General features: G+C 40.7%; 1 protein-coding gene across 1 annotated transcript; it reads left to right on the top strand.

Annotated features, from left to right (window-relative positions):
- The first annotated feature begins 1784 nt into the window (after positions 1 to 1784).
- Positions 1785 to 11887, top strand: rmc1 (regulator of MON1-CCZ1). The gene is made up of 20 exons (XM_036553566.1): positions 1785 to 1935; positions 2525 to 2601; positions 2707 to 2791; positions 2913 to 2969; positions 3049 to 3135; positions 3758 to 3898; positions 4273 to 4376; positions 4516 to 4605; positions 4697 to 4802; positions 5154 to 5262; positions 5359 to 5403; positions 5987 to 6040; positions 6656 to 6784; positions 7080 to 7186; positions 7506 to 7625; positions 8386 to 8463; positions 8759 to 8863; positions 9390 to 9458; positions 10070 to 10295; positions 11065 to 11887. The coding sequence occupies exons 1-20, from the start codon at positions 1837 to 1839 to the stop codon at positions 11142 to 11144; spliced, it is 1968 nt and encodes a 655-aa protein (XP_036409459.1). The 5' UTR covers positions 1785 to 1836; the 3' UTR covers positions 11145 to 11887.
- Positions 11888 to 12712: the final 825 nt, after the last annotated feature.

Genomic DNA, 12712 nt, shown 5'->3' on the forward strand with positions numbered 1-12712 from the left:
TTTGAATACAATGTCATTACAGTCCCTATTGGTGTAATGGTCAGGCGTCCAAATACTTTTGTCCATATTGTATAATATGTAATTGTCCTGTTTGTAAACATTACCTTTAACATGTTAGTGACGAGACTTTACAGAAATTCTTTGTAAAGCTAGCGTTGGGTCCTCCTTGTATCAACAGAGCTCCTGTGAGCTGAACCAAGTTACACCTGCATGACATTTTAGCAGGGCATTGTGAGTTAGTCCAAAGTGCAAATCCACAGATTGTGGATTGTATACAAAAGTGCATTTTTGAAAACACACAAAGCTGTATTGTGTTTTCTTGCATTAGCATTAAGGCGCTGTTTACTTTCTTTGCCAGGCCTCAACAGACAAGTATTTTCTTTCCAAATAACGTTGAGTGGTTTGTTTTCAGGCTTGGACTACACATTTTTAGGTCATTTTAGAGTCATGCAGAAGTTCCTGCACAGACCATGATATGCCAGCTATGCATGTTGCATCTTTATTTAAAAAACTGAAAGCTATACTAGGATCTTTGATTCCTGAAAACAGCTGAGAGAAAACAAGTGTCATCAGTTGCCTAGCAGAGGTTAAAGAGGTCTTTGAGTCATTGAAATGATTGAAAGGGCCTGCCTGGAAATCAAGTAGGCCTACTTGTGTCTTTGCATGTGTGCATGTATACTTTTGTGAACTAGCCTATACGTTACTCCATTGGAGAATGAAAAGGATTGTTATAATTCTGTATTATAGGATGTGAATTCAAGATTCAAGTGGCCTCTAGCCATCTCAGGTTCAATTTCCATAATGTTTCTGTATCAGTGGAGGTGAGCAAAGAGACAGTGGCTGCACATTGGGTCTGCTGGCAGAGCAGTTTTTTATTAGGATTTCTCCTTGGAGGGGCATCCTGACCATTGAGCACTGTTAGTGTTTAGAGTTGTGTCAAAAGTGCAAAAAGAAGAGATCCTTGTTAAAAATTAAATACAATAAAATTGCCCAATGCTCTAAATCAAGAAAACACAGAGGCCTGGTACAGTTCAAAGTGACATGAGATATCTTAACCAAACTGAGTCAGGGGCAAATCCTGTTCAAATGATTTTTGTCTTTCTTTTTTCAGCAGGCACTCAGCTATCTTGATAAAGTACATTAAATACGTGCACAGCACAAGAGCACAAAGAACAGCATGTGAACACAGGTAGGGAGAACCAAGTAACTCAGCAAATGTTAATCAACGTGAATGTCCTCCATGTTGCAACCCTTTACAAATTGTTTCAGTAAAACAAATACTACAGCCAGATGAAAGCTTTGTCTATTCCAAAACATTGATTTCTTTAAGTAAAGTAAATCTAAATTTAAATGCAAGTCAGTTTGCAACTTTTCTGCTTCTTCACCCTATACATAGCAGCTAACAATTATCCTTAAATTCAACACAGCGTACATTCATTTTTAACATGCCCACGATGCCTAATGGTCTCTTCCTTATATCATAGGGACCGTATGGTTGCCTATAACGATCAATAACAGCAGTGACAACATGACTGTACTTCTAATAGTCCCTAACAGTCCCCAGTAGTGATTCTGTAACAGTCATTACACAATGTCATCAAATTGGTTGGGTTGGAGCGGATTAGAGAGAGAGAGATGTGTGCGCATGGCTTGATAGAGTTGAGTTTAGTGTTCCAATAGGATGTGCTGTGGCTTTAAGACTTGTTACGTAGCTAACGAATAAACGATCACATGGTGTTGAAAAACAGGAACCAGGAACGTAAAGCCGTACAGAAGGCCAAATCTTGTCCAGAGACTGGGAGGGAGTGCAAGGCGATCGCGTTAAACCTCCGCAGAATGACCGAAGAACATTATCTGGAACTTTGCGAAAACCCGGTTCAGTTCGAAAATGCTTCCAGTGTCAACAATGTCTTTTTTGACGAAGCAAATAAGCAAGTAAGGTCGTGTGAATCAATGGCCAGGTCTTGTAATTCCTGACTTTTATAAAGTAGGATTTCAGTTGAAATGGCAATAATTGTTGCTCGCTGTCTAGGTAGCTCCTTCCTGGCTCTCTACAGTAGACTGGAACGTTTAAGTCTGATTTTAGCTAACCATCTTCAGATGGTTTCCAGGTGGCTAGGTGTCTATCAGTGCCAGTGTCGAGTAGGATAGTCAACTGACTGACTAGCTATTTAATAAAGTGTTTGACATAAGCTAGTTGGGAAGCTAGCGGTAAAATTACGTTAGGTATATTTGCATAATATACTAATTTAGCTATGGCTTGCAATAGCTAACTAGATAAATAGTTTACATAGTTAAAGCATTATTTATTATTTATAATATTTATATGCTTAGACCACCTAGGTAGCTGATATGTACCAGCTGACTAGCTGGCAATGGGTAATTATCTGTATGTATTACGCTCTAAAGTTAAACTAATGTCGATATAAATCTACTTATCTCGAACCTTTCCCACATTGCTTATTTTTGTTTTAATTTGATTTCATCAAATAGCTGTAGCTAATGTTGTTGTTTATTTTGACAGGTTTTCGCTGTTCGATCAGGTGGTGCTACCGGGGTTGTGGTTAAAGGACCAGACGATAAAAACTCGATTGCATTCAGGTAGGTTACAAAATGAGGCGTCTTTCTTAAGTAGCGATTCTAACATATTAACCCAGGAACATTTGGAAGCAGAAACTGCGATGTGATTGTGATTTCTTTTTCCAGAATGGATGACAAAGGTGAAGTGAAATGTATCAAATTTTCTTTTGGAAACAAGATTTTAGCCGTCCAAAGAACTGCCAAATCAGTGGTATGAACGCTTTAAAATATATTAACATATAAGTGTTTTTATAGCCTTTGTCTTTCTGAATGTGACGTCTGCATACAAACACGTCACAAACGTCTGCATAACATTTCTCCATTGTGTTTAGGACTTCATCAACTTCATTCCCGAGCTCCCACACTTGGAATACTCTCAAGAATGCAAGGTACACAACCCGTGAAGCAGTAATTTCGAGTAGTTCCGGTGTCGTTATAAATTGACGGATTGACTGTTGTCTTTCACAGACCAAGAATGCCTGTGTTCTGGGGTTCTGTTGGACCAACTGGAATGAAATTGTTTTCATCACTGATCAGGGAATCGAGTTCTATCAGGTAGGTTCCTGCAGTTTCACTCATGGTTAGTCAGGCTCCCCCTAAGAGCTATACTGAAATCATATCGTGTTTTAACGTTGTAATAAATATTTACTTTATAAATCCAAAGAAAGTAATTGTAATGCATAATTTATATTTGTTCTCATCCTCCTGCAATGGCTTCCTTTATTCCTCTTTTAATCCATATACAGTTGTTTGAAAATAAGTATATTGATAGATACATTTCATAATTTAAATATTTGGATACTGACAGCTGATGAACCCTTATATGAATGTAAAGAAACTAATGTACACTTGCTATTGTACACCACTTGTTTTATTTAATTAGATCAACATTCCAGCCTAAAGCATGCCTTTCTTTGTTAATGCTATGGTATAATTATATATTTGATTCATTCTGTGATGTATGACTGCTCTATTGTACAATGTGCTTGGTATATTGTTGGGTGTATTTCAGTCATCCATCAACTTTCAGTATTTTGTACTTTGCACTATACACTGCACCTGTATCTTCTAGTGCTCTCTAGGGGTATGGTTGTCAGATAAAGAGGTAGAATATAATTGTATTATCCTGAAGAAAATAATGGAAATAATAATAAGGCCTGTGTATCTTTTGCTGCAGGTGCTGCCAGATAAGCGCAGTCTGAAGCTGTTGAAGAGTCAGAGCATTAATGTGAACTGGTATATGTACTGCCCGGAGACTTCAGTCATCCTGCTGTCTACCACTGTGCAGGGCAATGTACTGCAGCCCTTTGCCTTCAAGGTGAGAAATGGCAGAGCTTGCACACGTAGCGTTCTCATAGCGTTTTTACAACATGTCACAAGTGTCTGCTTAAGGGTGTTATTTGTTGGATATAGGATTCCTGTCTGTGCTGTTTCTCAGGCCTTCACTGTCTCGTCCTCTCACGGTACAACTTACTTAAGTAAAATGAATTGTTTATATAGTACCTTTCAGATCTCTTTATGTGGCCATTTTCATACTCATTTTCAACTGAAAAAAAGTTCATCAATAAATTACTTTGATATTACAAAATTACATATTTACATTTTGTGTGGCTGTTACAGGGCTGATATCACTCTGACCTCTACCCATTACGAGGTTGTGCTAATTCTCTCTATCCCTCAACTGCCATTCAGAGTGGAACAATGTCCAAAATGTCCAAATTTGAGATTGAGCTGCCAGTGGTCCCCAAACCTGCCAAGCTAAGTTTGTCAGAGCGCGACATCGCTGTGGCAACGATGTGAGTGACAGATGACAGCTGTATTGTATTGTCTAAATTGTCTTATTTCTCTGCTGTGCAGTTGCACAGGTCATCGGTTGATGGTCTATGTCTATGTTTATGTTAATGTTTTCCTCCCTCGCCATGCCTGCACCCACAGCTATGGCCAGCTGTATGTAATGTATCTGAAGCATCACTCCAGAACAGCCAACAGTCCAGGTGCTGAAGTTGTTCTCTATCACCTACCCAGGTAGCTAGCACTCTCGGTTTGACTGGCAGTTTTACATTGGCAACAGCTTTGAATGGGAAATGACTAAGAATGACTCATTTTGTAAATCCAGGGAGGGCTCCTGTAAGAAGACCCATGTGCTGAAGCTGAACACAACAGGGAAGTTTGCGCTTAATGTGGTGGACAATTTAGTGGTGGTGCATCATCAGAGCTCTCAGGTGAGCTTGGGTCAGAATACGATGGATGTAAAGCTACAGAACTTTTTTCAGAGGTGCTGTTGGAAGCTATTGAATTATTAAATAATTATGAAATTAATAATTTAAAACATTTTTTAAAATTGTAAGTCAACTGAGACTCTAATCTTCAAGGAAATGTGGAAAGAACATCATGGTTAAAGGAGGCAATATATATTGAACCTAGCCTCCCACCTTCTTGAGATTCATCCTTCAAGTAATGCCATTGCAGGTCTTATGTGGTGTTAAGCAAAGACACTGTAAGCACTGCTTCTGTGCAGGCTTACTGAAGTTCATGATGAAACCATGAGTGATGAACTAACCCAATGCTTTCAGACTTCCATCATATTTGACATCAAGCTGAAGGACCTGGACAGCGCCTTGAACGTCCACCAGCCAGTGCTTCCCGCACGGTCCATCCACCCCTATAAGATCCCGCTGACTGGTATGACCCGCCTCGCCCGCCCTCCGCCCGCCACTTGCGGGATTACCCCCTGCCTGTAACTGAGCTTCATTTGTGTCACTGTCCCTCTCTCTTCAGGTACTGCTGCCGTGGCCACCCAGGCCCCCATACGTTGCGAACTCTGTATCCTTAAGCAATGTCAGCTGTGCCCGTGTTTAAATGATGCACAACATTAGATCCATGAGTGGATAGAGCAGCTTTGTTATGCTTATGCCTGTGATAACCAACTGGAAAGTGCCAAAAAAAACACTGAAAAGTCCACTGTCTTCTGTGGGTACATGCTAGAGCTGTATATTATAGGTCAGTGAGTTGTGCTTTAAAAAGTCATAAATTTATAACAAAGTTGAGGAACATGGCGCTTTTGCATGAGGCCTTTGATCAAGCTTGCTATTCAATTTAAATTAATTGATCAGTGGATTAATAATTGCTAATTAAAGATCAAAATCAACTGAGAGAACCAATAGCTACCTATTCTAACCGCTAATTATCCTGGCGGTGTAGATCTTTGAGGAACAGAGTGTTATAATTACTATAATTACTAGTTACTGTTAGTTACTGTTGTATACAGTTTTATTGGCAGCTTATCAGTTTGCAGTGACTGTACTTTGATCCCAATCCCAATGATCTCAGAAAGAACAATTCATTAAGAGTAATATCCATAATTCTTTGCATATGTTATGAGTGTGGGATTTCCCTTAATATTCAGACTCTTCTACTTGGAGTGTCTTTCAGCCAGACATCATCATTAGTGCCAGTGAAGGTAAGTATCCATTGTTTCCGCTCATAATGTGATCGCCATCACAGCTGCAGGATGCCTTAAGCCCTGCTGAGTTTTCAGCCCTGTTAAAGCCATTGTAATGGATTGGGACACAGAACACACAGAAACAGGTTCAGTCAAAATAATTCTGTCTGTATGCTACATTCTTTATTAAAGAAAATATATTACTAATGCAGACTGACAGCCTGCATACTTAGGTGTGCTATATGTGTGCTTTGCTGATTTCATTGCTGCTTTAAAGTTTTCAAGAGTTCAACTGGTTCATATGTTACAAAGAAAAATGCATATTTACTTAAATTATGAAAATTTGAAGGAAGTAAATTCATAGGGGTCATTTTCAAGGTCCTGCACATGGGCAGTTTTGGACAGTCACTGAAAACTGTATGTCAAAGTGAAAGGCCCCTCAGCATTACAGTCGTTCCAAGCACTCATCTCCTAAAGATGCAAGTTTTATTTTTCATATTTTGACTGTTCCTTGAATTGCATGGGTCACAAGGGGTTAGGAACTTTGCTGGAAACAAAACACCTGGGGTTCTCATGGTGCTTGTGCATGTGACGTTCAGTAACCCCACTTCCCGTGTCTCTCTGTGGTGTCAGGGTATCTGTGGTACTTGCAAGTGAAATTGCAGCCAGCAGTTAACCTCCTGCAGGACAAAGGCAAGCTAATGGACTTTCTGCTGCACAGACGGGACTGCAAGATGGTTATTCTGTCAGTGTGCTCTCAAAGTAAGCCCCAAATGTGCATGGCAAAGCATTGGTTTTTTTTAAAGGAAGTGGTACTTGTTTTGAGATTAAATGATGTTTTTCAGGATCATTTATATTAACATTTTTATTTCGTGCTTATTTTTTAGCAAAAGATTTTTCTTTTTTACTTCAGGTTTTTAATCCAAGCCTATGTGCCATGTAGCATGTGTTGTGTAACTGACAGTACAGGGCTTTGGTATCACTTTGCTTTGGTGATGCAGCAACATTACCAATGTTTTGTTGAGGTTTGGAGAGTGTAAATGTCTTTTGTTGACAGTGCTTAATGGGGGAGAGAAAAGGAATCTACCAGTGGTGGCCACTGTCTTTGACAAGCTGAACCAGGTCTATAAAGAGTATTTGGAGGCAGAGCAGAGCTACACCTTGGTGAGATTTTTCCTGCTCTGGAATTCCACTCAAATTATTTTTTCAAACATTGTTATTTTCGACACAATTACTATTATTTTCCCAGTGAAATCTGAGGAGTAGTGGCTCATGTATTGTAGTATAAGTTATTCTGCCTACCTGCATTCAAACCCAGACAGGCTTAAACACAAGTCATTGCCTCAACTAAGATTCCCTAAGTTCTGAGTGTTTTAAAGAAAGCTGCTAAAACTGCTGTAATGAAGTCAGGTTGTCTTTCACCCTTGTAGTGGTCCTTGATGGTTCATGATGGTTTCATCTTATGTGCTGTCCTCCTGTGCAGGCAGTAGAGTCGGGACCAGCCAGGGGTGGCAGCACTCACAAGAGACCGGTCCGTACACAGGCAGTCATCGACCAGTCTGACATGTACACTCACGTCCTGTCCGTGTTCACAGAGAGGAAGGTAAGGCCGCTGCTGAAGACCTCAGCAGGCTTAAAGATCACTGGCTCCCATTTAATTCAATTAATGAGATGATTAATTGTAACAATTGTCCTGTAAAACACTGTAAAATATTGTGAAGAAAATCTGAATAGTGCTGCCAGGGTGTAGCTGCTACTGTTAAACTGGCAGTGCAGCGGTGGCCAGCACACAGAATGGTAATTTTATTAAATCAAGCCTCCTCAGTCATCTGTTAATGTGGATAAGGATGTAAGAATGAACTGATTGGTTTAGGATACCGAAATGCTTGTCACCCAAGTGCTGCTTTTCACAGTAGTGCAAAGCTATTAACTACTGTATGTCAGAGCAGTCTTTCATATGTCTGAGGAAGTTTCCACTGAATCGCATGCCTGGGTTTGTGCCCGTTCTGCCTGATTGGAAGGACAGCAGTCATGTGGTCCTGATTGGAAGGACAGCAGTCATGTGGTCCTGATTGTTCCTATGACTGCTCAGGCTGTTCTCTGCAAAGCTTCAGACCAGCTGCCCCAACAACCCATCCAGGATCATCTTACACATCACTTATCCTAACACCAAACATTATGTGGGGAGGGGTGGGGATCCTAAGGGGGCAAAGTGCATCCACAGAATCTGTGAGCTGTGCTACTCATCATTGAGGATTTTGAGCAAACAGTCGTCAAACAAGTTAACATCTTGTAATGAATCCAATTAAAGAATGGTCATCCACTCTTTAGAGTTGAGCATTGTCTGTTGTCTGTCTGGACAGGATGTCTCCCACAAATTTGTCATCGCTGTGCTGATGGAGTACATCCGCTCACTCAACCAGTTTCAGATCACAGTGCAGGTACCGTAACGATGGGATGGCAGGTTTGGATGGTGTGTTTTATGTTATATGTTTGTATGTAATATGGTGTTATCCCACTGTAACCCACATTATTCCGATATCCATCCAAATTATATTCTAGACAAATCTTTTTTCTGACATTTTAAGTAAACAGTACTGGATATATGCAAATTACATCTTCAGAGGATTCAGCACAGTTCTGTTGCTGAAGGATTCGACTGTCTGACCTGTCCTACTTTGTGGTGCCTCTTGTCTCTACAGTGGGCCACTCATCACATCCTTTGCTCTTTTTCAGCACTATCTTTACGAGCTGGTTATTAAAACATTGGTCCACCACAACCTCTTTTACATGCTCCACCAGTTCCTACAGTACCACGTTCTCAGTGACTCAAAGCCCCTGGTGAGTTTGTCTGGTGTTTATCAACATCCATAATGATGATGGCTGAAACGTACTACCTTAGTCTGGAAGGAAGAAAGGAGGACAAGTGTTGAGATCCAAAGGATGGGTTGCCTCAGATGAAATGTAGAAAGAGGGGAGGTCACCCAGCATGTGACAAGAGTGAGAGTCAGGGGTATGCATCCCTGGTCCTCTCGTGCTGCCAGTGGTTATGGTGTTTGTTCCATCTGACGTCATTACACCATTGGTTCAGTTACCCTGCTGAATAAATGCCAGCGGCAATTTGCTCAAGGCACTCCTCATTTCACCAGTCAGCATGAAGTCATCTGCATTAATTTAATGTAACCATTGACTCAATTATGTAATTAAGATCTCACATGGAACAAAAACCAGAAACATCTCCAGCACTCACAGACAGACGCTGCTTAGAACTGGTGCACGATTATTAAAGATAAATTTAAAAAAAGGTAGGTCAGGCTTTAATACAAAGAAGGCTTGCTTGAGAGTGACCCCAGTTCTCTTCCCCCAGGCCTGCCTGCTGTTGTCACTGGAGAGCACCTACCCCCCAGCCCATCAGCTCTCACTGGACATGCTCAAGGCAAGCCCTGCCAGCACTGTTCAAATACTCATTTATCTCCTGTTAAATCTGCCAAACTTTGAGCAACAAGACAGCCTTTTCCAAAGTCTGGCCAAATGAATGATTGAATGATCAGATGAATGATGCTGTCTCAAGGAAATATTCATCTTTATAGACAGTTGAAATGGGAAATTGTTACCAGTAGAATATTGGTTCCCATTGGTTTATTTTTGTCTTGTGGTGACCAATTTCCTTGAAGAATGAGTTAAAATATTAAATTTGTGGAACCCATTTAGATTGGCACTGCCATAGGATGGCAAATACATCAAATGTGTATTTGTCAGCAATAAACAATTTATTCTTATCATTGAGATCTTCAGTACTGGGGTGTGCAGCATTGTAGTAATATATAAAACACTGGGTCTTAAACTGCATGTTTACAAAATGCAAGTTACTCAGAGTGCCCCAGTGGGCCATATACTTGCATATTTGTAGAATTACCTTGTTTCAGCAGCATTTTATCCTTGAGGTTTGGATGTATGGTTCTTTGTTCATTGCAGTAGACATTAAGAGCCAAAACGCATTCCCACAAGCCGCTGTGTGAGCACTTTTAATGCCTCATATGCCCACAGAGGCTGTCCACAGCCAACGACGAGATTGTGGAAGTGCTGCTCTCCAAGCAGCAGGTCCTGGGGGCTCTGCGCTTCATCCGAAGTGTGGGCAGCCATGACAACATCTCAGCACGCAAGTTCCTTGATGCTGCTCGGCAGACCAAGGATCAGATGCTCTTCTACACCATCTTCAGGTTCTTTGAGCAGAGGAACCAGCGACTGCGTGGGAGTCCCAGTTTCACCCCAGGTAGGGATAAGACACATTAATAATGGTTTACCTCAGTATATACCAACAAAGATATTTACCCAATTTTATTTGATTTTAGTAACCAAGATCTATACCAAGACCAATTCTTGCCTGCTAAATTTTAAATTATCTGTGTACATTTGAGCATAAGGGCATGTGGTAAGGGCAGTGATTTTATTGCATATTATTGTTACACTTGACCTAAAACTGGAAAACCACTTGCCAGTAAACATTGTGTTAATCAATTTTTTTAAATTTCAAAATTCTTATAAATTGCAGAAGGTGCAGTATGTCAAGAAAAATCAAAATTAGTCTTTCCCTTCCAGTTTGCATTACATTACATTATATTATTGGCATTTAACAGACACTCTTATCCAGAGCAATTTACATCAGTTACAGCTTTTTACCATGTTACACATTTGTACAGCTGGATATTTACTGAGACAGTTGTGGGTTAGGTACCTTACCCAAGCTTACAGCAGCAGTGCCCCCATGGGAAATTGAACTGGCAACCTTTTGGTTATGAATCCTGCTCCTTTACCATTATGCTATGCTGCCGTGAACATTAAAACATTAAAATAAAAAGAGAGATTTGCCTGGTCTGGGCAAAACACTGATGCTAACTTCCATAGTTCCAGCCACTTTAGCAAATGTGTGTTGTCAGTGGTTTTGAGGGAATCCACAAAGTCACATTCTTTGTGTCATTATATAAATTATACAACCCTCTTACCAGTTCACCAGTTTACCAGTTTTCCTTCTCTACAAACAGGGGAGCACTGTGAGGAGCATGTGACCTACTTCAAGCAAGTGTTTGGGGAACAAGCCATCATGAAGCCAGTCACAGTCTGATCGGTCCTGTGTCCCTTGCAACTTGTTCTAACCAGTACAGATTAATTTACTGCATATAATGTTCTACAAAAAATGCCAAGTTACTGAATAAAGTTATGTACATATGTACGCAGTTAGTTTTGGCAAGTATTAAAAAAACACCAGCAGTCTGTGAGTAAATTAGTTTCATTTCCCTTTAAAAAAAAAAGAGTTGAGGTGAAGGAAAATTGCACTTATCCCAGCGCTGTGGAAGACAGCTGAAACCTCAGGACTCAGGATGCAGGTCCTTTCCGTCTGGGAAAGCTTAGTGTTACAGGTGATCATAGACAGATGAGGGCTGGGTCACAGAGCCACGTCAAACTTGAAAGGCATAAAAAAACACAAGATCTTGGGAGAGTTTTCCTGAGATGTTTCCTGTGGACTGTGCATGTTCAGAGAAGTCAAGTCACACCCCTCCTCACCTCACTTCACTGGCTGCCTGTTACCACTTGCATCAGGTTCAAAACCTTGGTGCTGGCATACGGGACAGTGAATAGGACAGCCCCCTCCCACCTACAGTCGATCTTCAAACCGTATGTACCACCCAGATCACTATGCTTTGCAACCATGGGGCAACTGACTGTCCCTTCCTGACAGAGTCACTCCTTTCAGCCACAGTGCCTATTTGGACTGGTTCCCCTGTGGTGGAATTAACTTCACATGGACGTCAGGACAGCAGAATCACTGGCCATCTTCTCAAACAGACTGAACACCCGCCTCTTCAGACTGCATCTTGGTTCCATCTCAATCCCCGCCCCCTAACTACTACTTTTATTACTTGAAACACATAACATAAGCAGCATTGTGATTTGTTTTGGATACTGTGCATCTAATAACGTAGTTATGGATCTAGTGACAATGATGTACAACAGTGGCTTCCCTTAGTTTCTAGGCTGTCTAGTTTCAGGTTAGCGCAAGTAAACTTGTGGTAGCACTTGAATGGTGTTACGCTCACACTCACTGGTCCAGGAGTGTTGTTAGCCTGGTCTGACACTGTTGCTCATTTAACTTGAAAGGATATACTTCTGTTCTCTTGTGCTCAAGCACTCTGGATAAGAGTGACTGCTACATTAATGTATTGTAAAGATTAATTCATTTTTTCCTCTCAATTTGTACTTTCCTATAACATTTTTTTCCTGAGAGAAACATTGTGCTGAAGAAACAAATTAGCCATATAGGATGTTTTCATTAATATTTTATTGTAAGTGTATTGTAACCATCGCAATTTGATGAAATAGCACTGGTTCTGGTAAAAATGCTCATGAAAGCATTTTGCATTGTCTGTTTGGGATTTCACCTGTGACAGTGATGGACAGGGAGGTCTGGCCATTGTTGATGTTGAACAAGTACAGGATCAAGTTGGTGGCATTGCAGTCCTTGGCATCCATCCCACAGAATAGAGCCAGGGCCTTCACATTGCTGGAGGGAGCCACACATCCTTGCAAGCATTATACATTACTGCCTAGGCAAAGACATAATCCCTCCTCACTGTAATAATACACAGTTTTTTAAAAAAAAATCAAGTTGTCTCTGAACATTACTATTACTCA

The sequence above is a fragment of the Megalops cyprinoides genome, chromosome 2 (assembly GCF_013368585.1).
Source record: "Megalops cyprinoides isolate fMegCyp1 chromosome 2, fMegCyp1.pri, whole genome shotgun sequence".
NCBI classification, from domain to species: Eukaryota; Metazoa; Chordata; class Actinopteri; order Elopiformes; family Megalopidae; genus Megalops; species Megalops cyprinoides.